Source organism: Sapajus apella, unplaced genomic scaffold, assembly GCF_009761245.1.
Source record: "Sapajus apella isolate SASKATOON/1434 unplaced genomic scaffold, GSC_monkey_1.0 scaffold66, whole genome shotgun sequence".
NCBI lineage: Eukaryota > Metazoa > Chordata > Mammalia > Primates > Cebidae > Sapajus > Sapajus apella.
The window spans coordinates 11964184-11989429 of NW_022437006.1; the positions used below are offsets into that span (position 1 = coordinate 11964184).

Below are 25246 nucleotides of genomic sequence, written 5' to 3' on the forward strand. Positions count from 1 at the left end.
ACCTACTCTCCAAAGCTTGTACTAAACAAACAAATCTAACAATTAGAGATTCAGCCAGGCGTAGTGGCTCACGCCAGTAATCCCAGCACTTTGGGAGGCAGAGGCAGGCGGATCACCCCTGAGACTGGGAATTCGAGACCAGGCTGATCAATGTGGAGAAACCCCGTCTCTACTGGGAAAAAAATAAAAAATACAAAAATACAAAATTAGCTGGACGTGGTGGCGCATGCCCTGTAATCCCAGCTCCTCGGGAGGCTGAAGCAGCAGAATCGCTTAAACCCGGGAGGCAGAGGTTACAGTGAGCCGCGACTGCGCCATTACATTACAGCCTGGGCAGCAAGAGTGAAACTCCATCTCAAAAAAGAAAAAAAAAAAGAGAAATGTAAGCAGGCCCAGACAGTTTGTGTACATCAGGGAAAGGATGTGAACTGAAAGCTCATGACCTGGTCTGAAGAGTGAACCTCCTTTGAGCTCCAAACTCAAAGGAATTTTGCCATGTAGGAATATGCCCTCCACTTCCTGCCACTGCACCATGGTGAAATGGTCCATTTTTTCAAAAGAAGCTGAAATCCAGATTTTTTAAAACAGTGAATTCTTCCAAGTTGCAAATGTTGGCAATTATTTTTTATTTTTGAGATGTAGTTTTGCTCTTGTCACCCAGGCTGGAGTGCAATGGCATGATCTCAGCTCGTTGCAACTTCGGCCTTCCAGATTCAAGCACTTCTCTTGCCTCAGCCTCCTGAGTAGCTGGGACTACAGGCATCTGCCACCACACCTGAATATTTTATTATTTTTTTATTTTTAGTAGAGAAGGGGTTTCACTATGTTGGCCAGGCTGGTCTCAAATTGACCTCAGGTGATCCTGTCTTCTCAGACTTCCAAAGTGCTGGGCTTACAGGCATAAGTCACAATGCTGGGCCACATCTTTCAAATGTCCTGGTTGGAAAATGCTGAAATATATAAATTCTGGGAAACCATCAGCATCTTAAATGTAAGAATGAGTGAAGTCTCCCAGGGAGTGATAAAATAGGCTCTCAATACAGGTTATTTTATTTATTTATTGAAAAACCAAATACACTTTTATTTTACAAGGTGTGCAACTCAGTATATGCAGAAAAGTACTCTATGTCACACTCATGATCAATATCCTTTCATTTCCATTTGGCATGGCATTGAAAACCTAGCACATCATTTAACAAAAAAAATCACATAAAAGACCCCAAGAGAAATAAAACTAACTTATCTTCCCCAAACAATAGATTTCATCTTCATTAGTCAAATCAGCACCTGCTGATAGGGCAGTAGAGCAAACCTGACAGTGATATTCATTAACAAGGAAGACAAAACTTATGCTTTCAAGTATAAAGATCAACTCTGAATGGCAGAGAGCCTAATCTGACTGTTATCAGCCACCAAGAACTCAGAAGAGCAAAGAACTCAAGAAGAGAGAAGCCAAAGCACTATGAAAATTATTCTTTTCTGTGAAATTCAGTCCTACAGCCTGCATGAGCAAGGGTCCAAAACACTGGCGAGCTGACAAAGCTACTGGGAGAGCCCATTCATCATGGGAGATGCACTGGCTGTGCCTCCCTGTGCTGTGTCCTTCCATGGGCCTCCTCCACTCTTCACTGACTTCATTTTGACTTGGTCCTCTGGTCTCACCACAGCTACTTGAGAGACTTTGAGTTGTAATCTTACAGTTCCAAGAATCTATTTTGACTGAACCCAAGAGTAACATGCTCATTCAAAATAGAAATGTTCTCATGGTAAATGGTACAAAGGCCATTCCATATATATATATATATATTTCTATGGAAGACAAAGCTTCCTTCCTCTTTTTTTTTTTTTTCCTTTTTTTGAGATGGAGTCTCACTCTGTCACGCAGGCTGGAGTGTGGTGGCACAATCTCAGCTCACTGCAACCTCCACCTCCCAAGTGATTCTCCTGCCTCGGCTTCCCAATTAGCTAGAATTACAGATAGGTACCACCATGCTTGGCTAATTTGTACTTTTAGTAGAGACAGGGTTTCACCATATTGGCCAGGCTGGTCTCAAATTCCTGACTTCAGGTGATCCACCCACCTCGGCCGCCCAAAGTGCTGGCATTACAGGTGAGAGCCACCGCGCCTGGCTGCTTCCTTCCTCTTTAACAAGAAAATATTGCACCCAGCATCACTGCTTTGGCTAGCTCTTTTTTCCTGTGTGCTCTGATGTGTGCAGCAATTGAACCAGCTACAATTTCTGCATTCTTCCTGGTCTGGCCAAAACAATCTGGAAACTCACCATGTGGCGCAATCAAAGACATTATTATTGTATGATTCACTAACATAGTCTTCATCTTCATCCTTGGGGCTAGAGCTGTGATATACTGTGTATTCTCTGGCCACGTGATTGATCTCCTCTTTTGTGCTAACCAATTTGGGAGAAAATTCTTTCACATAATTTACAATGGCTTTTTTGTGTCCCTTTCTGGGTCAGTGGTGATGAAAAGCAGAGTTAAATGTGGCAGAGTTGAAATACTATCACATCCACAACTTGAATCATTTTTTCTAGTTCTTCTGGACAGATATCAGGGTAATGACTGAAACCAAAATAAATCAGCAGCCACCGACCCAGGTAGTCCTTGTCAGTTTTAGGCTCTCCAAACGTGTTGTGAGGAAAAATGGTCCCCCAATGAAGGCTTGTTGTTGCTTCACTATCGTTCCTTCTCTAGCTCTCTGTTTTTTCTATCTTGAAGTACTTCACTCCAGCCAGTAAACCTCCTCCAATAGCAAATGTGAATGATAAAGATTTCCAGGAAATAGGCCTGGGATTCAAGGGGCATGTGCAGTCTCTGCAGCCCTTCTGCTCAGGCCCTGACCACCTCAAGGGTGCTTGGTGGCCTCACCACCTGAGAGGCCAGATTGCCAGGCAGCCATCAGTGAGACCCTAGTCCTGCCACACTTCCTCTTGCATGCAGAATTGCCTTGGCAAGACTATCACAAAATTGCCCTGGCAAGACTCTACTTGGCTGGGCCCCAAAGCTCATGTCAGCCAGGCAAGAGACACCAAAGTTAGCCCATACTGGTTACTTTGAAGTGTCTCTGAGAATTCAGTGCACAACAAAAGTTGGTTTCAGTTATATTCAATCATCCTTTCATCAAACATTTACTGAGCACCTAGTTTCTTCCAGGCTTTGTGCTCAACTCTCCAGGGAAGACAGAAATGGAGAGAGGCAGTCTCTTATTATCAAGGGTTGGGAAACAGTTATGAACATCCTCAATTGCAATTAAAGATGATTACTTCAACAACACTGTTATGTCTAAAGTCAGTGTTGACAAACAGTTCTACCTCATGGTGGGATCAAGAGAGTGAAGGAAGAATGGGTCCGTGAAGAGGCTTCTTGGGGAGAAGTTTGTATGTGCTGAGTCCCCACTCTCCTGCTACCCAGATGGAGAAGTGCTGATGTTGCCTAAAGAGGGGCTTCTGTGGGACCAGAGAGCTTGAAGATAGTTCCCCATAGTTGTAAGACAAAGAACTGCACCAATGCTCACTTATAAAGTAAAGAGGGCTGTGGCCACAAAGTAGAGGTGGCTGCATTGGGATCTGTCTGGAGACCCAGATTCAGCAGGGATAATGAATGTATAAATGTTTCCCTGGACCAGATGTGGATCACATGAAAAACAGCCAATGTGGGGTTGCCTTTGTTCTATCAAAAGGGGCTGTCTAGAGGTATGGGAGGATACAGTGGCCAGAAGCCAGAAATGAACACAGGAATCCTACAATCAACAGTGCCAAAAGAACTCAAGTGAGAGATCTCTGATGATGGGAATCTGCAAAGAATCTTTAAAAGCACACTTTAAGAAAAAGAGTCAGCTTTAACCAACTGCAAGACCCAGGTAGTGCAGACCTACCCTACCAAGAAAGAAAGAACTGCCCTATCTCCTCAGCTTTCCTACCTCCTCCCACTGTTACACGAGCAGATTCAATAGCAGTTAGCTAGTGGGGGAGGAAGGAAGTTGAGGAGAAAGCTATAGGCAGCCATCAGGCATATGTCTTACATGGAGAAGGAGGAAGAGCAGTCTTCGATTAGTAGCTTGGAATGAAGACCGAAGTATTTGATTACCGTTTTGAACTGGAAATATTCTAATTACTAAATTGAGACTATTTGGTTTAAATAGTTAAATATTCAAATAGTTAAAGGATTGCCAGTTATCAAAGAGTGAACCAAAAAGTCAGAAAATCCCCCCAATTTTCTATTCAGAAGCAGGAGAAGATTATTATCTTCCCATAGAAAATGTTTTTGTTTCTTTGTTTGAGAAGGAGTCTCACTCTGTTGCCCAGGCTGGAGTGCAGTGGTGCCACCTTGGCTTACTGCAACCTCTGCCTCTCAGGTTCAAGCAATTCTTGAGCCTCTGCCTCCCAAGTAGCTGGGATTACAGGTGCCCGCCGCCATGCCCAGCTAATTTTTTGTATTTTTAGTAGAGCCATGTTGGCCAGGCTGGTCTTGAACTCCTGACCTCAAGAGATCCACCTGCCTTGGCCTCCCAAAGTGCTAAGGTTACAGGCATAAGCCACCATACCTGGCCAGAAAAAATGGTTTTAAAGTGGAAAAAGACAAAAAATAAACTTGTAATTTGATCACATCCCATGAATCTTGCATTCACTGTTCAGATTCCATCTCTGCATATTTTAGTTGGTCATTTCTGTTCTTGATGTTTTGATTACAAGTGATTCCATGAATTCTGTGTTTTAGTGTGCTGTGTCTCCCGTAAGACTTTTAGGTCATTATTTTTTCTTTCCTTCCCTCGTAATTCCAGTTCTGCACTCAAGAAGTGCTCATTAGATGGTGTTGATCAACAGTATGACTAATGTACCTATTTTCAGACCTTGGCATAAACTTGAACTGGAAATTTGATAATCATGTTTTGCCTGTAATGATTGCTGCTACCACTGTTCAACGGTATTAGTATCCAGGCTCTGTGGATATGGGGTATCCCAGGTTACAGACCTGGGTGTCTTGCCCTTTGAGTGTTGCCAGAACTGAATGTCCACAGGCGTTTGAGCAACTCCTTTTTGGAGTAAAAAGCTCCTTTCTTCACTTGGCTGGCTCCATACCCTTTCCTGATTTTGAGTGGATCTTTCAGAGTGACAGTGTGCTGGGGGAGAGGAATTCTGCATTGCAAGCTTCTAAGTGGTAACATAAAGATTTCGCAACAGTTTTTTAATTCTCTGGCCAGAAATTATCAAATACTCTGCTCTCTCAAAGACTTCATCCTTCTCCATCGGGGCTGCCTGGCTAATGTTGATGGCAAGGTTTCCCTGACACGCTTCCTAGAAAAAAGCAAGTTAAGTAAAAAGAAGGAACCCCTTTCAGATAAGTTCTCCCATCACCGAGGAAAAAGAAACAAACCAAAAGGGAGTTTGAGATACCCTAAGAGTGAAGGAAAGATGGAACCAGTCAATGCTTACAAAACAGGGTTAAAAAAAAATAAGATCCCAGCATCAGACTAGTTGGCTAGTTGAGAAAAATAGCTTTCTTTCATAAATGGAATATTTTACTTTACTTTGAATTTGTTGAGTTTTTAGGACCATCACTTATAGCACATTCCTCATATTTAGAAATAACGTAGTATTATGTAAACTTCATAAAGACCAAGGTTCCAGTTCTGATAGTAGCTCTAGTTACTTGGCTTGTAAAAGTACTTTTTTGAGATGGAGTCTCACTCTTGTCACCTAGGCTGGAGGGCAGTGGCACGATCTTGGCTCACCACAACCTCCACCTCCCGGGTTCAAGCGATTCTCCTGCCTCAGGCTCCCAAGTAGTTGGAATTACAGGCATGAGCCACCACGCCCGGCTAATTTTTTGTATTTTTAGTAGAGACAGGGTTTCTCCATATTGATCAGGCTGGTCTCGAACTCCCAACATCAGATGATCCCCCCACCTCGGCCTCCCAAAGTGCTGGGATTACAGGTGTGAGCCACTGGGCCCAGCCAAAAGTAAGTACTTTTATAAGTAAAAGTAAAATTACTTACTAAAGTAATACTTTACCTGAGTCTCAGTTTACTGATCTGTACAATGGGATGAGAGTATTAACACCTACTCCAAAAGTTAATTTCATAAAACTAGACCACATTTGTGAAAAGCGGTTTTGTAAACTACATAAATGTTGACATGTTATCTTTGTATTATTTTATATTTGTTCAAGGAGATTACCAAATATCTCATCTTCCCAGTTACATTGTAAGCACCTTTAAAAGAGCAGAGATTTAGATTTCTTATACTCATCTCTTTTGTCATAGTACAGTTCTAAACACACAGTTGGTATTTAATAAATACAAACGGAATTGAACTAAAGTTAACAGATCTCCCCAAAATAGGAATAGTGGAGTGCCTCTTTGTACTAGTCCCTGACATAGAAAAACTGAAAAGGAAGCTTTAGAACTGGAGCAAAGAAAAAGAAAGTTCAGAGGAAACACAATGTTAGTCTCATGAAACCTTTCATATGCTTAAACCTTGTACTAGAGAAAGCAATTCAGCAAAGAAAGAATAGTATTAATGTGCAGCAGTGATACTCTCCCAAGACATGCCATCAGGATTAAACAAGGACTTCTTTCAGAAACTGCTCAGAGGCAGACATGCGCTCAATAGCCAAATTCTACTCTTTTTTTTTTTTCGTTTTAACTTTCCCCAGGGCTTGGGAAATTTTATGAATTATCTATTTTAAAAAATTAGCTTTTAATCAATATTTTATTTTTGGACATATAGTCTACCAATATTTTCAACTATCAGAGTAATTACAAAATATTTTCAGTCTTCATAGAGAAAAATTGCCTGAAGGATTTTGAAAAAAAATTTACAGTAAAAATACAAATAACAATGTTAACGACAATACTGAAATTATATATACATGATACTATTTTTCCAGGAATGTAGGCATTTATAGCTAAATTACCTAGCAAACTGAGGCTGAAGTGGACAAACTCTGGCAAGAGAGTTAACATCGTCCAGGGGAGGGAAATTACAGAGGAAATGACTACTTGCTTGGTACAACTGGGTGGACAAGACTAATCTGGAGAGTCCTACAAGCAAGAAAAAGAGAAAAGAAAGGAAAAGGAAAAAAGGTCTGGTTCTTTGAATCCATTTGAGAAGCAAATTACAGTCAATGTCAGAATTTTCGCTCACCTGGGCCTATGCTACTTCTAATAGGAGTGTGTCTCCCCCTGGAGGGGAAGTAGAGCATTTGCTCTTTCATGCTTCTTGCCCAAAGTTGAACAGTTTGTTCTTAGTTCATTCATTGAGTCTTTGATTATATGATTAATTGGTTGATTGATTCATTCATTCATTAACTCAACAAAGATTTATTAAATTCAATCACTGTGCTGTTTGTTATGATAAACACTGAAGATCCAGCCAGCTGAGATCAAGAGAAACATGGTCCTGGACACCAGGAAAATTATAGTTCGATATGAGAAACAAATATTAGATAGGCACCTGAATGCCTAAATAGTCACAATAGCGATGACTTCTATAAAGCAAAAGTGCAATGGGCTGCATATTTATGTCATCTTAAAATTCATACGTTGAAATCCTAGCCCCCGCAAGATGATGGTATTAGGAGATAGGGTCTTCAGGAGGTTATTAAGTCATAGGGATATAGCCCTTGTGATGAGACTAGTGCCCTTCTAAAAGAGGGAACTTTGCCCCTTCCACCACCTGAGGACACAGTAAGAAGGTGCTGTCTATGAGCAAATGGGCCCTCACCAGACACCCACATCTGGGATTTCTTGGACTTCCCAGCCTCCAGAGCTATGAGAAATAAATCTCTGTTGTTTACAAGCCACCCAGTTTATGGTATTTTTGCTATAGCTCCCAAATAAACTAAGATATATAGTAGAGATGGTAATAGGACTATTCAACAGAGGACCTAATTCAGGCTGGGAGGTCAAGAAAAGCTTCCTTGAGCACAGGCCTGGAAGATGGATAGAAATAACCAGGTCAAAGGTGTGGAGGAGGTATGGGGAGGAGGCCTCCCAGCCAATGGAGCAGGGCCAGGGTATTCAAAGATCCTGTGGAAGAAAGACTTGAGGAAGCTAGAAGACAAGGAAGAGGCAAGAATGAGAAAAATACAAGAAGCTGGAAAGGTAGGGAGGCTTCAGGTCAGGTGGGGTCTTGGGTGACATGTTAAGGATTCTGAACTGTATCCCAAAAGAACAAGAAGCTATCAGCAGGTTTATTCAAGTGACATGACCCCATGTGTGTTTTTAAAGGACCACTTTGACTTTTTGAAGAAGAATGGATTACGGTGGAGACATGGCAAGGATTAAAATAGATAAAAACAGCCGAGTGCGGTGGCTCATGCCTGTAATCCCAGCACTTTGGGAGGCTGAGGCGAGTAGATCACCTGAGGTCAGGAGTTTGAGACCAGCCTGGCCAACAGTATCCAAGATGGTTAAAAATGATATTCTTTGAAGACCTCTTATCCCAATTCAGAAACTTAATGACATAAATATAACACTGAAATCAAAATCTGATAAAGATTATACAAAAGAGATAATTACAAACCAATATCATTTATGAATATTATAGGCAGAAATGCTAAAGAAAATACCAAAATATTGAATTAGCACAGTATGTCATGACTAAGTAGAAACAATTTTGAGAATATAAAGATGGTCCAATGTTAGGAAATTTATTAATATAACTAACGTTATTATAGCTAATAAGGAAAGTCCTGTAATTATCTTCATAGGTGCTGACAACACATTTGAAAAATTAAAGTTGCATTTTCTATAAAAGTAAGTTACAAAAGAGGAATGGAAGAAAATTTTCTTAAAATCATAAGGCATCTTGTTTATCATCACCTTACTATTTTTCACAGGAAAGCACTGCAGGCATTCATGTTAATGCCTGAAACAAGACAAGAATACCCACCATTAACACAACATTTAATATGATGTTGGAGGTATTTGCCAGTGCATTTTTACAAAAGAAATCTATTGGATGTGAGAAAACTGTTGATAATATAGGTGTATCTAGATAACAAAAGTTAATCAATGAAAAAACTACACAAACAAAAAGATGAATCTATAGGATAGCAGAATATAAAAGCAATATTCAGAAGTCAACAGGCTTCATACATAAGATATAAGGAAGGACCAGTTAGAAAATAATATGGAATCAAGAGCCAATTGGTAATAGCAACCATAATTACAAAACTCCTATATATAATGGTAAAAAGAAATATGTAAAGCCTATGAGGAAAACTATTAACATAATATCCTCAAAGATGCAAAATAGATCTGAACAAATAAAAGACACTCTTAGTGAATTTGTAAACTTAACATGATTCCAATAAAAAGTCCAAGGTTATTGTGTTCCACTTTTTTAGTTATACAAACTGATTCTTAAGTTCATATGGAAGAAATAAACAAGAATATCCAAGAAAGTCCTGAAAGGAAGAGCAATGAGGAAGGGCCTGTCTTATCAGACATTTAAGATATTACAAAGCCTTCATAGTCAAACTAGTATAGGATTGGTGTATACAGACAGACACACTAATGGAACATAGTAGAAAGTCTAGGCATCAGTCCAAGTACATATAAAAATTTAATATATGTTAGACATTATAAAACAATGTAAAAAATGGACTTTAGAAATACATACTATTGAGACAACTGGATACCATATGGAAAAGGTAACATTGGATCCATAGCTTATTCTGCTCACCAAGAAAAACTCCATATGGCTTGGTTAGTTAAACTTAACTACATGGAAACCCTGCAAGTTCTAGAAGAAAACATGCATTTTCTGTGCAATCTACGCATGCACCCCTGGGAATAGTGGGCAAAGCATTCCTATGTCTCAAAACTTAGAATCAATAAAGACTAGTCAACATTTAGTTACTTCACTTCAAGCCAATCATGAAATTTCACAGTGATTTCTGGTGTAAGGGCAGAAGGAAGGCAGTGTTAAGACCATTTGACCCAGCAACCTCATTACTGGGTATATACCCAAAAGATTATAAATCGTTCTATTATAAAGACTCATGCACACATATGTTCATTGTGGCACTGTTTATAATAGCCAAGACTTGGAACCAACCCAAATGCCCATCAATGACACACTGGATAAAGAAAATGTGGCGTATATACACCATGTAACACTATGCAGCCATAAAAAAGGACGAGTTCATGTCCTTTGCAGGGACATGGATAAAGCTGGAAACCATCATTCTCAGCAAACTGACACAAGAACAGAAAACCAGACACCGCATGTTCTTACTCATAAGTGGGTGCTGAACAATGAGAACACATGGACACAGGGAAGGGAACATCACATACCCTACATTCTGTTGGCTGATGTAGAGGAATTAAAAAAAAAATGTCAGCAGATTTCTCATAAAAGCTGAGTAAGTGAAAGACAAGATCGAGCCAGAACTTTTTCTACTTTGCAAAAATATCTTTCAAATATAACGGTAAAATAAAGCCTTTTTTTAGACCAACAAAGGTGGAATGCTAAAGGAAGCTCTTCAGGCAAAAGAAAAATGACAAAAATTTGGATCAATATAAAAAGATAAAGAGTGTGAGAAGTGCTAAATATAGGTAAAATAGTTAAAAACATTTTCTCACTATTTATTTTATTATTATTGTTTTTTGAGATGGAGTTTCACTCTTGTTGCCCAGGCTGGAGTGCAATGGCGTGATCTGGGCTCACAGCAACCTCTGCCTCCTGGGTTCAAGCGATTCTCCTGCCTCAGACTCCCAAGTAGCTGGGATTACAGGCACGTGTCGCCGCACCTGGCTAATTTTGTATTTTTACTAGAGATGGAGTTTCTCCATGTTGGTCAGGCTGTCTCGAACTCCTGACCTCAGGTGATCTGCCTGCCTCGGCCTCCCAAAGTGCTGGGATTACAGGCGTGAGTCACTGTGCCCAGACTGTTTATTTATTTTTAAAAACAGAGTCTTGCTCTGTCACCCAGGCTGGTGTACAACAATAGTGCAATCACAGTCTCGACCTCCCAGGCTCAAACAATCCTCCTCTCTTAGCCTCCCGCATAGCTGGCACTACAGGTGCGTGCCACCATGCCTGGCTAATTTTTGTAATTTTTTTGTAGGAACAGGGTTTCACCATGTACTCAGGCTGGTCTCGAACTCCTGGGCTCCAATGATTCTCCCACCTTGGCCTCCCAAACTGCTGGGATTATAGACGTGACCCACTGCACCCAACCTCTCTCTTTTTAGTCTCTTGAAAAAATAAAAGACTACTTAAAGTAGAAATAATAGGCTGGGGGCTGTTGCTCACGCCTATAATCTCAGCACTTTGGGAGGCTGAGGCGGGTGGATCAACTGAGGTCATGAGTTCAAGACCAGCCTGGCCAACATGGTGAAACCTCGTCTCTACTAAAAATACAAAAATTAGCTGGGCTTGGTGGCAGGCGCCTGTTATGTCAGCTACTCGGAGGCTGAGGCAGAGAATTGCTTGAACCCGGGAGGTGGAGGTTGAAGTGAGCTGATATTGTACCACTACACTCCAGCCTGGGCAACAGTGAGATTCCGTTTCAAAAAAAAAAAAAAAAAAGTAGAAATAATAAAAATGGTGTTGGGTTTTAGCATATGTAGAAGCAATATGTATGATAAAAACAACAAAAACATAAGGGAGAAACTGAAAATAAATTGTTATAAGATTTTTACACTATTTGAAAGAAGACTATGATGTGTTAAAGGTGTATACTGTAAATCCTAGAGCTGCATTGTCCAATCTGCTAGCCTCTGTCCACATGTAGTAGAGAAATAGTCTCCCAGGCAGGAGACTGCAAGGGCCTGAGTAAGGCATTGCTTGAAGAAATAGGGAGAAGGAAATGGATTAGAGAAGCATCTGTGAGTATTAAGAGACTGTGTAAACTTCCTATTATGAAAAACATGCAATTATTTTAGGACTCATTCGACTTTTGGTTTGGAGTTAAAATGTGGGTGGTAGAATTGCTGAAATAGCGCAGAGCTGGTCTCAGGGATATATAAATTTGTTTCTTCCCAAGCTAAACTCAGCCAAGTAAGACTTTCTTCCGGTTTTCAAGGCTTCCTGGAGAGGACATATGCAGGCTCCTTCCTCTCTCACACATCCATCACTCTCAAGTTCTTTAAGAAATCTAACCTAAATGCCTCATCCTGCATCTTGACCTCACAGTGGAAGTAGGAATAACGCTAGTTTGTCTCAGAGCTAAAAATCCTTTGAGAAGTTCTTTCTAGCTTTTCCTTCTCCCCTATCTGTTGAGTATTTGCTTTCTTATATTGTCTTAGATCTCAAATTACAGTAGTAAGTTTCAAATTACATTATCTCCAACTCTTAGAATCTTTCTCCACAATCACTCCTTTCTAGAAAGAGAATATCCCCTAACACAATAATTTAAGTCCACAAGTATGAAACAGAGAAGCTTATGTCCCATAGCCTTTCCTGCAATTTAAACATTAGTGATTTCAATGTGACTAATGTGAAATTGTGAGCAGTTTATCATTTAATATACCTGGAGGTGTCTTGGATGATACTCATTGTTCTAATGAGCAGCAAAAGCTACTAATGCCTTTGGTGAGAGGGAACTGGTTTTTAATATTATAAGAAGCAGCTGGAAGCCAGTGTGTGACATAGTGATGGATGAACTGGGATGAATGGGAGATTGGCTATGTGACTCAGGATTATCCTCTGAGGAGAATCTAGTCCCAGTTTAATTCATTTAATCTAGGCAATTACCAGTAAACCTCATGTACTGCTTCCTTCTGGGTTTTAGAGACCCAAACAACATTGTGGAGAATAACAAGACCTCACTGAAAATGTCTCACTTAGGTTATTGAGAGACTAACCTTAATTTCTGGAATATTGTTTTTCTGACCCATGTTTGCTGTTTGGTTTTAATTTTGTTTTACTATCCTGGGAAGGCTGATATTTATATATCTTTTGTTAGATATTTTGTGGAGAGTTTTTGTTTGATTTGGTTTTAGAACAGAAGCAAGGAAAGGAGGCAGCAAGGGACCAAAAGGACTCAATTTTTTTTTTTTTTTTTTTTTTTGAGACAGAGTCTCACTCTGTCACCCAGGCTGGAGTGCAATGGCACGATCTCGGCTCACTGCAACCTCCGCCTCCCAGGTTCAAGCGATTCTCCTGCCTCAGCCTCCTGAGTAGCTGGGATTACAGGCATGTGCCACCATGCCCAGCTAATTTTTGTATTTTTAGTAGAAACGGGGTTTCAACATTTTGGCCAGGCTGGTCTCGAACTCCTGACCTTGTGATCCACCCGCCTCAGCCTCCCAAAGTGCTGGGATTACAGGCGTGAGCCACCGCGCCTGGCCAGGACTCAATTTTATTACAGTAAAACATGTAACTCTGTGCTAACACTACTCTATATCACTGTAGTCTACCAGTTTAGGAACATGAAGAGAAGAGGTACACTAGCTTTAAAGCATAGTAATCTTTATGTTCATAATGTCCCTTTCTCAATTAGCTACTAGTCTTATAACAAGAAGCGGGTACTTTTTTGGAGGCTGTCTCCAGCAGAATAAGAATATAAATCAGGAGTTCTCCTTAACATGCAGTATGAAGATACAGGCTTGACATTATCCCATTCCCAGATAATGCTGAAGGGAGCAGAGACTCTGAGTTCTCACAAAACTTGGGCCTGGTATCTTTGAGACTTTGAGGGGGACAGTGGTAGAATATGCACAGGGAGATTAGACGGGTTGGTAGGTGACAGCTCTCACTTCAAAGCTGCAAACACTTCTCCATTTTGTAAGGAGTGGAGACTTCCATGTGTCTGTGAAGTAAGTATACCTTTGTTCAAGAAAGGCCACTAGAAGGGCCACTTAATCGTGTGACCACAAGTCATAGATTACCAAAGTAGATGGCTGAAACTGAAAAAGCTAAAATGTTCCTGAAGAAAGGTAGAGTTGGAGCTCTGCAGACTATATGTCCTTAAGGGAGTTGTTTATTTTTCTAGTATGGATTCAGACTTCATTCATTCATCTATTCAACACATATTTATTGGGCAGCTACCATGTGCCAGGCACTATTTTAGTGCTCGAGATATGGCAGTGAACAAAACAAACCCCCCTGCCCTAATGGATCTTATACCCTAGTTGGGAGTAAAAGATAAATAATAATACATAAAATAAATAAGCAAAAATACAGAATAACAGATATTGATAACTGGTATGGAGAAGAATAAAGCAAAACAAAAGGATTAGAGTTCCAGGGTGAAGGTGATCCTGGTGCCTTAAAACAAACAAAAGAGCAGGCTTTGTGCCTATGAACTGTGAACGTGTAGTTGACCACAGAAGATGGAGCTATTTTTATGCAAGGCTCCTTAAAATGAGGGCCTCTGGGTCTAAGTGGAAAAGTTAGGGGAAAGGGCCCTTCTCCTCACTTTTGCCTAAGATCTAGCACTACCACAGTATTTTGAAGACATGGATTACATTTTGGGGCCCCTGTTCATGGTATCATCACAAAGACTAGTATAGTCTCCATTTGTGTCTGTGCAATAGAAACAGAATGCACCTTCACCGTGGCTGCTAAACTGTAACTGATAGTGCTTTGTTGGCCCTTGAGAACATGGTAGAAATAACTTTTGACACTATTTGGGGGGCCTCTGAAAGGGATGGACATGGTATAACTAGATGTATTAGTAATAGTGAGACCTACAAAGTTTTGTAGAATTATGTAGGATAGAATAGCACAGATTTCCTCAAGATATGACAGACAAGGAAGGGCCTGGAAGTTTGCATAAGTCAACTATGAAGGACATGAAATTCCTAAAAGTACCTTTAATGGAAGAGAGGTTTATGGCACGCATACCATACCATAGTCCCTATCTTACCGTAGATATTTGGTCATGATTTCCTTCAAATTGGACTGATACTCTGGGAGAGCCAATTGGTCAAAGTTGCCCCCATTGAAATAGAAATTTTGTTTTTCAGATGGTGCAGCACTATCAATGCCTAACTTGAGGCCAAACCAGCTTTTGCAAAAATGACAACTTTCTGGGGACAAAATAATTTATGGGGATGATGGAAGGTGCTGGAAGCCATGTACCAGGGATCACAGTGGCTCCAGAGTTCCGAATGCTTCTGTGTCCATGGCCAGTTACCCAGAGACTTTGGATTGGAGCTGGTGACATCACTGTGACATTGAATACATGTTTGAATATGCATTGATGGGGGAAAAGCCTCTGCAAGTGTTGATCTAAGGGAAGCTGCTGCAGCGGGCAGTGCAGAAAGGGGAGATGGGATGACACTGGCAAAACAGGTTTAATTGGAATGTGGGGTTGTCAGTGGAGACTCATATTGCATGAGAAGGTGGAAGTTCCCCTAGAATTCTTGCTTTGAGTAAAGTTAATATGGAAGAGAAATAAGGGGTTGGGGTGGCCTTAAAGACTCCTAAAAATAGTTTGAGGTCACAGAGCAAGCACCTGGAAGTGTAGTTCAGGCCTTACGTGGGGGGTGGGTAGGTGGCTCACCACATGGCCATGTCTATGATGCTAAATAATCTTGAGGGTGTGGACAGTTGGATCCCCTCTCCAGTCAGAGGCTCATAAGGGCCCAGGATCTTTGCAAACCACCATGTCCATTTCTCTGTGCAAACGTGGGGGAGATGAACAAAGCAGGTTGGCTGTAATGCCAGGTAAACTACTCTCTGGTGCTGAGAAAAACCAGTCTATGTGATAGACAAAACCCACAACAATGCGAATATTCTCAGCCTCTCCATCTTTTTTATCCTCTGAGAAGGCCCCTGTAATTGATAGCTGGGGTTCCCAGTACTCATGCAGATTGGGGGAGTGAGGGACAGAATCAAAGGAGCTAAAATAAGCTTGGTCTGATTTACATGAGAAGGACAAGATGCTTCTTGCAGGAGAGAAAACGAATACATCCAAGAAATGAAGAGAGTGGAGGAGTGAGAAAGCAAGGGCTAGGCTTGAAAGAAAGTTTGAGGGTGTTTGGGGAGAAAGGAGAGAGACCAGCAGCAACAGCTATGCCATAATGTGTGGAACAAATAGAGAAGGAAGAGAAGTTTTAGATGTTTTGCTGTGCACTAAGAATGTAAACCCCTTTAGAGTTTGCCCAGAGACTGTAATAAAAATCTAAATTGCTTTTTAATTCTTTTGGCTATTGGATGTGTTTCTTTTGAATGTGATACCATGCTGCGATGGGCCACAAAGCAGCTCAGCTTCATAAAAGTTATATTTGGGGGACATTGTCTGGGATTTGGGGCCTAAGTACATCAGTCAGCTGTATCTTGTTTTAGATCGTTGCTCTAGACCTGAATCTAGCCAGCTTCATTTGATTTATAGTGCAAAATATACACCAGCTATATAAAATAGGAACTAGAGATATACTGAACACCAGACAGAGGAAAATGTCAGGGCCTATTCTGAATCCCAATTTTAGTGAGAATATGATGTTTGAAACTAGGTGTGCCTGATGGAAACCTATACATAGGCAGCATGGAAGTCTCTCCCCACAAGTTGATGAGAGAGGGATGAAGGAAAAAACAGCTAAGGTAATTCTAAGACGATAACAGAAGCAGAAGGTATGGAGGGGTTATATTCTCTTACTATGTGGCAGTTCCTCTAAATATTCTAGTAGTATGGCTGGGCTACACGTCTGGCTCCCTTTTGCCTGGAAATGGATGCATGCAACTAACTGTCGGGCACTGGCATCCAGAGGGCCCAGCCCTGTAACCCAGCCAGCAGACTGAAGCTCTGCATCTGTTCTCCTTATTTTCCTGAGGCTACACGTTTCTACCTTGTCTCATTTTCACACAGAGTTCCTGAAATGATCTGGTTTTCTGTCAGATGCACCAATGTCTCCTTCCTATTTTTTTTTTTGAGACAGAGTCTTGCTCTGTCACCCAGCCTGGACTGCAGTGGCATGATCTCAGCTCACTGCAACCTCTGCCTCCTGGGTTTGAGCGATTCTCCTGCCTCAGCCTCTGGAGTAGCTGGGATTACAGGATCCCATCACTGTGCCCAGCTAATTTTGTTTTTAGTAGAGACAGGGTTTCACCATGTTGACCAGACCGGTCTCACACTTCGGACCTCAAGCGATCACCCACCTCAGCCTCCCATGGTGCTTGGATTATAGGCATGAGCCACTGCACCCAGCCACCTTCCTATATTTTCAAATCCTGCTACTGGTCCACTCCCCCAGTTCCCACCTACCCTTGGCTCTCAAATGTTTGACCTGGAATTTGACTGGACCAGCCACACTACTTGATCTCTGCATATGTTTCCCATGGTCCTTCTCCAATAATTTCCCCTCCCTCTGGGCTCAGACCCCTTGTACTCTCAGTGGACTTCATGGCCAGCACCTCCGGCCAGCAGGATGTAATCTTATGCTGAAAGCCTTGACATACATGGTATTCTCAACAATAATGGCAAAAGGCCTTGTATGATGACATACCACAGCTCCTCCTGTATGGGGACTATACTTAATGTAAGCTTATGGGATGTCAAAGATGAGAGGTCCCTCACTATGACAGAGCCACTCTTTGTAGGTAGAAGGCAGGGATATACATGAAGGATGAACAGCAAGATGAAATCTTCCATGTGAAGTGCTTGTCAAGAGATGTAAAGTAACAGAACCAGACAGAAAGCCTGAAAGCCATGCCAATCTTTTCTGGCTATAGCAGAGTTCTGCAGGGAAGGATGAAAGCAGGGTTGAACCCATAAGCCCTGAGAACATGCTTGCTGTAGTTTAATCGGAAACTTATGCTGTATAAGCTTAGCTATTTCATGTGTCCTGCCTCTATTTCTAGTTTTCCTACAGTTTTTAATAAAATCTCTTTGTTTCCCTGGTTTCCATAAGCCCACTTCAGCTGGAACCAAGGAAGAGCATTTCTGTCCCCTCCTGAGCCAGAGTTTCAGGAGTAACCTAAGGTGCTATTACCACATGTGGGGTACATAGCAGAGGTAAGAGTCCTAGCCAAGGTGAGAGTGCTGGAAGTCTGTTGAACGAAGGAAGAAACGAGCAAGCAAATAGGATTGAATCATTAGTTTTAGAAAATACAATACTATGTTTTTAAAATTTGTTCATATATTCGTTTTGGGAAATCAAATTTCTAGTGACTGCATAATACTTCATTACAACTGCAATTTCCCTTAGATTATTTAAACATTCTGCTGCTGGTCATTTAGGATATTCCCAACTTGTTTCTATTTTAATAGCAAGAAGATTGGTATAGGCCAAACAGTCCTCTTATGTCATAAAAGTTTCCCTGGGCCAGCTTCAGTCTTCATCACCAAGCACATAACCAGGGAAACCCCAAGGTAATACATTTGCTGTTGCCGAACCGCCAGTTTACAAAACACTCACCTTTACCTTTTCTTCTCTATCTTGAAGTAATACAGTTTGTTTCTCTTTCCCAGATTTATTCTTGCGAACTTCATTTCTGGTTTCTGATCACTTGTCTTCCCTAATTTCCTAGGATCATTATTAATTGGTCTGCTCCGCCCAGGTGCCGATTCCTTCTCAATCTGGTATCATCTACATATATTAAAGACAATTTTTCTTCTTCCTCCGCCCTTCCTGCTCCGCCCCTTAAATAGGGAAAGGGGTTGTCACAAAGGTTGGGGACACTCAGTGTAGGTTTGAACTTGGGCACTGAAAGAAAGAGCGGGAATTACTCTAACACGCAGTCCCTCCATTCATCCCCTCCACACAACTGCCAACGGTCTGTTTACCTTTTCACCTGTGAGATGATGCAGAGTGTTATTCAGAATTAGAAATGATATTGCAGATTATCCAGTCCAATGCCCTAACAGATGAGGAAAATGATGTAGCCAAGGTCTCTGAATGAATAAGTGGCAGAAATGAAACTGAATTTGGGTCTCCTAAAACCCACTACGTTTGGCTTGGAGAGTTCTAGATGACAGCAGTGGACTTGGTGGTTTTTGTTAAAGTATTCATTCATTAACGATATTAAGCATCTATATACTAGGCGCCAGGCACTATTTTAGGAGCTGGGGATTCCGTGATGGAGGGAGCAGGGGAGACAAAAATCTCACCCTTGTGGAGCTCTCATTCTTTAAACTTAAGTACTTGGCTTCTCCCTCCGGGGCAAACTCCCAGGGACTTGGGTAGGAGCAGTAGGGTCCCATAAAGGAGGGAGTCCCATCCTTCCGCAGCTCCCATGCTTTCTATAGAGGGCTGATTTACTGCAGAAACCTCCGTAGTGCCCTCCTCCTGCCTCTGCACCGCCAGGCCTGGTGGGGCAGGCTCCAGAGCGCCACCACGCCCCAGCTCAACTCTGGGATGATTAGCATCAACCTCGCTACCCCCTCCGCTTTCCTGCGCACCGCTGGAGGACAGGGAGGCAGGACCCTACTTTAGCGCCATTCTCTGAGAAAGGAATGCGGGCTGGAAAAATCCTTCAGGGCAGTCGCACTGGGTCTCATACTCCGGTGAGGGGAGGGACGATCTCTCCCGGACTTGGAGGTTTCTGCAGCAAACGGCTCTCTCATGCTTCCCTACTAAACACTGCAACCACACGCTCTTTCCAGCCTCGGCCGAAGCCACTGCAGCATCCCCTTCACCTCCCCCCCACGCCCTAGTCCAGACTCCAAAGCCACACTGCAGCTTCCAGCCATCCTCCCTTTTTCTTCTCCACTTCCTGGTTACCATGGAGACACACGTCATTTACGTGCCGTGCGTCGCCTTGGAAACAGAGGAGCATCCGCGGCGCCTCCGGGTGACCCGCCCCAGCTGCTGCTGCCACACTCGCGGGCACTGCCCGTTAATGGCCTGGGGGAGTCCCGAGCCCGACGCGCCGCTGGCCTCAGCCTCGACCCGGGCCCCTCCGCGAGCGCGTCTGTGACCCACGGAACCGGCGGGCGCTCTCTGCTTGTGGCGTCCAGAGGGCGGCGCTGACACCTGGGCGATCCGGGAGGCGAGGCGGGGCAGGGCACTTTCGTCCCGGGGCGAGCCCAAGAGACGCCGGCTCTGGGACCCTATCCTGGTCCTCGTCCCGCCGCCCCTTCTCGGCCTCCAGCGATCCTGCCCGCGCCCTCTGCTCAGGACTCGTCTCTCACGTCGGCTCACCGCCGGTCTCGGGAGCCTCCGCTTTCCTCGGCTCCTCCCCGCCCCTCCCGGGACCTCTCCCCCTCCACCCCCTCCTCCACCCCGGAGGCCGGGCTGGACGCGACCCAGAGCCGCCGCCACCCGCTTCTGCCACTCAATGGAGGACGGTCTGCTGGAGATCATGACCAAGGACGGCGGCGACATGCCGGCGCCCCTGGAGGTGTCCACCGTGCCGGTCGTGGGGGACGTGATCTCCGGGGAGTACAACGGCGGCATGAAGGAACTGATGGAGCACCTGAAAGCCCAGCTGCAAGCCCTGTTTGAGGACGTGAGGGCCATGAGGGGGGCCCTGGACGAGCAGGCCTCGCACATCCAGGTGCTCTCGGACGACGTGTGCGCCAACCAGCGAGCCATCGTTTCCATGTGCCAGATTATGACCACGGCGCCTCGCCAGGGCGGCCTGGGCGTGGTCGGAGGCAAGGGGAGCTTCCGGAGCGACCCCCAAGAGCCGGAGACTCCGTCGCCTGGGATCGGGGACAGCGGCTTGCTGGGTCGCGATCCCGAGGACGAGGAGGACGAGGAAGAAGAGAAGGAGATGCCCAGCCCCGCCACACCCACCAGTCACTGTGAGCGCCCCGAGAGCCCCTGTGCTGGTCTCCTTGAGGGGGACGGGCCACTTGTGGAGCCCCTCGACCTGCCCGACATTACCCTGCTGCAACTGGAGGGCGAGGCCTCCCTGTGAGGGGACTCCATGGGGCACTACCTTCCCGGGCTGGCTTTGAGTTTCCGAGTGCTAGACGCGAGGGGACTGAACGGCGCGGTGCGGCATGCTTCACTTGGACAGCTGCTCTTGTGGGTCAGGCAGAGAGAGACTCCCTCGAGGAAGGATTTGTAGGATGAAGGACTTTAGGAGCATCAATAATTCTTTCTGCCCAACCAAGCAAATTATAGCAAATTGCGGAAAGGTGAGGTTCCGGGACAGGAAGCACCCACCTCTGGACTCCCATCCATCCCCTATCCTGTCCTTTCCCCCTCCCCAGACAACAGGAGAACCCCTGAATTGTGTAAATAAATTTCTTCTTTTTCTATTCTGAAAAAGAACTTATCTAGGACCATGGCAAATAATCTCTAACGATTTACCTAGAAATTAAGGAATTGGGGGTATTCTGTTCTGGCAACAGGAAATTTACCCTTCTGCTGAAATCCAAGATATTCAGTGCTCTGCAGAAGCCTCTCCCCTTCACAGATCTCTGCGGCTGCTGATTGGTAAAGGAAGCTTGAGGAGGGAACTGCAGCCCTAGGAATCTGGGTGAATGGGGTTCCAAGGGCCCCTGGGCTGGGAGGAGCTGGCTATGAATGTGCATGAAGACATAATAGCTCAACCTCTAGGATTTTGCATGCAGAGCGGATCCTGCCTTGTCACTGACTTCATCTGGGATTGCTTTTCCACTCGCTGGGGCTTAGAGAACAAAGAGCCCTGTTCATAGGCAGAGACTCAGGGGTGCTCAGCAGCAGCCCAGATTTAGGGGACATTTGAGGGACTCTTGGGGCCGCAGCCAAAAACTGTCTCTCCTGGCTATACCTGCTTAACTTCAGTTCCTTTTTCTGTCAGTGTCCCTGCCCACTGCCTCTCGGTGTTGCCTCCATAATGTCTTGTGTGTGTTATGTGTGTCCACTTGTGTAGTAGTGTGTGAGCCCTGAGGGGCAGGGCTTGTGGCTCTGGTGTTAGGTTCAGGGGGCTTCAGACCCGTCTGTGAGCTCCCAGCGATCATGGCGCTTTTCCCTCCCTCTTCCTCCAACCAGGGCATGGAGCATGTGGCTGTCCTGAGGTTCCTTTACTGATGTGCAACCCTCCCATCTCCTCAAGTGGTGACTGTGTGCCCTCCCCCTCCTTTGTGTATTCCTTCTTAATGCTTTCCTTGGTATTAATCTTAATAAAAAAGGCGTCATCTCCCCTCCTTGCTGACTGGTACTAGGGGGATATCAGGGTGGGGCTTAGTGGAAACCGCAGGGACCATGCCTCCCCTCCTCTCTCTTTGCCTCCAGTTCAAGGAGTTGACTGTCTCTGCCCTGGCTGGGACAGGCATTGCTAACTCTGTCTGCTTTCCTTTCTGTCCTGGACCTTGACCTCAAATTGCCCTGGGAAAGGAGGTGGTAAGTGTTGAGATTCCCATGCTAACATGGGGTTTTAGTAGCTAGAACTCCCAATGGGCAGGACATTTCTTTTGTGAAGCATCTGGCCTCTGGGAGAATGATTTCTGAATCTGGGTCCTGGAATGGCAGGTACTGCACCTGCTCCGTGGAAGGAGTGGGGTGGGGGTATTGTTCTGGAGGGACTGCCTGGGATCTCTGGAAACAGTGACACATCACAAAACCACAATAACTGCCTCAGGCCTCTAGTGGAGAACCCCAGTAAGGTGTTCCCCAGAGAGCTTGACTGACAGCTCTAGTCTACTCCCTTGGGCAATGGAGATTTCCTGAGGCTGCCCCTGAACAAAATTTGAGAATGAGCTGGGGTGCTGTGTGTGTGTGCATGTGTGTGTGTGTGTGTGTATGTGCGTGTCTGTGTGTGTGCGTGTGTGTGTGTGTGTTCTTGCTGCTGGTAGCTGCGGAGTGGTGGAAAGAGAGAGCACTAAAGACACAGATCTGAACTTGAATCTCAGTTCCAACACTGAATTGATCGAGACTTAGTTTCTGAATATGTAAAATCCCCATTTTATATATATACCCTATGAAATAGGCACTATTATTATTTTCCTATAGCGGTTCAGAAACAGACTCTAAGATGCTCAGGGTCACAGGCTAGTACTTGGCAGAGCCAGGACTTAAAACCCAGGTCTGTCTGACTTAAAGAGCCCTAGATGTAAACCACTTTTCTAACTGCTTTCTTATTTGGATCTTCAGAGAGGGTGATCCCTTATGTCTCAAGAAGTTGTTGGGGAGAAAAATATGTAAGACTCCTAAGAAGTCTTGTGCAAATGTTAGTTTCCTTATAGTTTTATTGGACTAGGAGGGTGGTGGTGACTGGCTTCTTTGGGAAAACAAAGCTACCCAGGGAAGGTTCTAGAAACTTTCTTTTTATATAATCTTTTCCCATCTAAAGAAGTCTTATCCTTCTTTAGAATTAGATATTAGGTATTCTATCTAATTTTACTTATCTGATTCTATCTACAGAATTCTAATTCTTTGGAATTAGGTGGAACTAAGGAAAGGGGAATGGTAAGATTCCTAAGCTGGCATGGACCTTTTTATCATAAATGAAATGGTCATCATGAATGTTATGTAACTATGGGCCAAAAAGGTCTTGGGGGACAGTCAGCCCTGTACACATAGGCTGGCCAGAGGAATCTTGAGTTATGCAGTGACTAGGGAATGTGTGCTGGAGACCCTAGAGACAGCTGCTAAAGTATCTAAGTGGGAAAGTGTCCTTGAGGACTGGAAGACAGGTTCCTATTATAGTTCCTATTAGAGTTCCAGCAGTAGCTCCTAAGAAAAACAATGACAACTATCATTTATTGAGCATCAACTATGTGCCAGACACTGTACCCAATTTTATCTCCCAACAACCCTATGAAATAGGCACTATTATTATTTTCCTATAACAGTTCAGAAACAGACTCTAAGATGCTCAGGGTCACAGGCTAGTACTTGGCAGAGCCAGGACTTAAACCCAGGTCTGTCTGACTTAAAGAGCCCTAGATGGAAACCACTTTGCTAATTGCTTTCTTATTTGGATCTTCAGAGAGGGTGATCCCTTGTATCTCCAATCAAGAACCTAAAAGAGGGCCGGGCGCAGTGGCTCATGCCTGTAATCCCAGCACTTTGGGAGACCAAGGTGGGTGGACCACGAGGTCAAGAGATTGAGACCATTCTGGCCAACATGGTGAAACCCCGTCTCTACTAAAAATACAAAAAATTAGCCGGGCATGGTGGCACATGCCTGTAATCCCAGCTACTTGGGTGGCTGAGGCAGGAGAATTGCCTGAACCCAGGAGGCGGAGGTTGTGGTGAGCCAAGATTGCGCCATTGCACTCCAGCCTGGGCAACAAGAGCAAAAACTTCATCTCAAAAACCAGAAAACAAATTTCTAGGAAACTAAAAGAATCCTGAAAAGGAATTAACCTTAGTTTTGGTTACTTTTCATCTTCTTAGTTGGAACTAGAAATTGCAGTTCAGATTTTTGTTAGTGACCCTTCCCAGAGTCCAGTGGGTGGTAATATACTAATAGCACCAAGAAGATGGCCTCCTGGACCTGTTCCTTAAGAGGAAGAAGCCGATGCCCCCAGGTGTTCTCTCATACAGCTCCATTCTTGTGCCTCTTTCCGGTTCCCTATATCTCAGATTCTCCAGAGTTTGACATCAATCCCAGGGGCAGCTGAGAGTGGATGCGATGGCTCACACCTATCATCCCAGCTACTTGGGAGGCTGAGGTAGGAAGATCACTTGAGCCTAGGAGATTGAGGTTGCAGTGAGCCATGATTGTGTCACTGCACTCCAGCCTGGGCAACAGAGTGAGACCATGTCTCAGAAAAAGCCAAGGGCAGTTTAGCTCTTTAACCTCTGTAGAAATTTCTGGCAGAGTCTTCTAACCTTTGTCTCTACTCCAGTTCCCCTTGTTATGCCCACTGTCCTCAGTCCCTTAGGGCCTCTTTGAAGTTCTTTAACCATTGCCCCTCAAGTCCCAGGTAGGTAAAAATCTCTCCAGAGAAAGCAATTCTTCAACCTTACTCAGTCACCTGCACCCAGCGTCTCACAAGGATCCAGCACAGGTAGGAGGTCCTCGTCCCTCCCTATTCCCCACTCTTCTCTTGCGTTTCTCCTTTGTACTGCCTCCTGGCCTCTTCTCTAGTGAGTGAGTTTCAGCTGGGATTCCTCAGTAGGGACTCATGGGTAAGGGTCACAACTGAACTTCAGAGGGCCACAACACCTTGAAATTGGATGCAAAGTCACTTAAGTATGTACATTCTCTAGAGAAAGGTCCATTGTTTCAACTTTATTTTTAAAAAGTAAGAATTAGGCTGGGTGTGGTGGGCTCACACCTGTAATCCCAGCACTCTGGGAGGCTGAGGTGGGCGGTGAGGTTAGGAGATAGAGACCAGCTTGTCCAACGTGGTGAAACCCCATCTCTACTAAAAAAACAAAAATTAGCCAGGCAAAGTGGCAGGCGCCTGTAATTCTGGCTACTCCAGAGGCTGAGACAGGAGAAT

General features: G+C 44.0%; 1 protein-coding gene and 1 pseudogene across 1 annotated transcript; one reads left to right on the forward strand and one right to left on the reverse strand.

Moving 5' to 3' along the window:
- Nucleotides 1-2110: 2110 nt before the first annotated feature.
- On the reverse strand, nucleotides 2111-12869 carry LOC116530393 (annotated as a pseudogene).
- Nucleotides 12870-19662: 6793 nt separating this feature from the next.
- On the forward strand, nucleotides 19663-21996 carry CCDC184 (coiled-coil domain containing 184). Its single transcript, XM_032248452.1, has one exon. The coding sequence runs from the start codon at nucleotides 20197-20199 to the stop codon at nucleotides 20779-20781; it is 585 nt and encodes a 194-aa protein (XP_032104343.1). The 5' UTR covers nucleotides 19663-20196; the 3' UTR covers nucleotides 20782-21996.
- Nucleotides 21997-25246: the final 3250 nt, after the last annotated feature.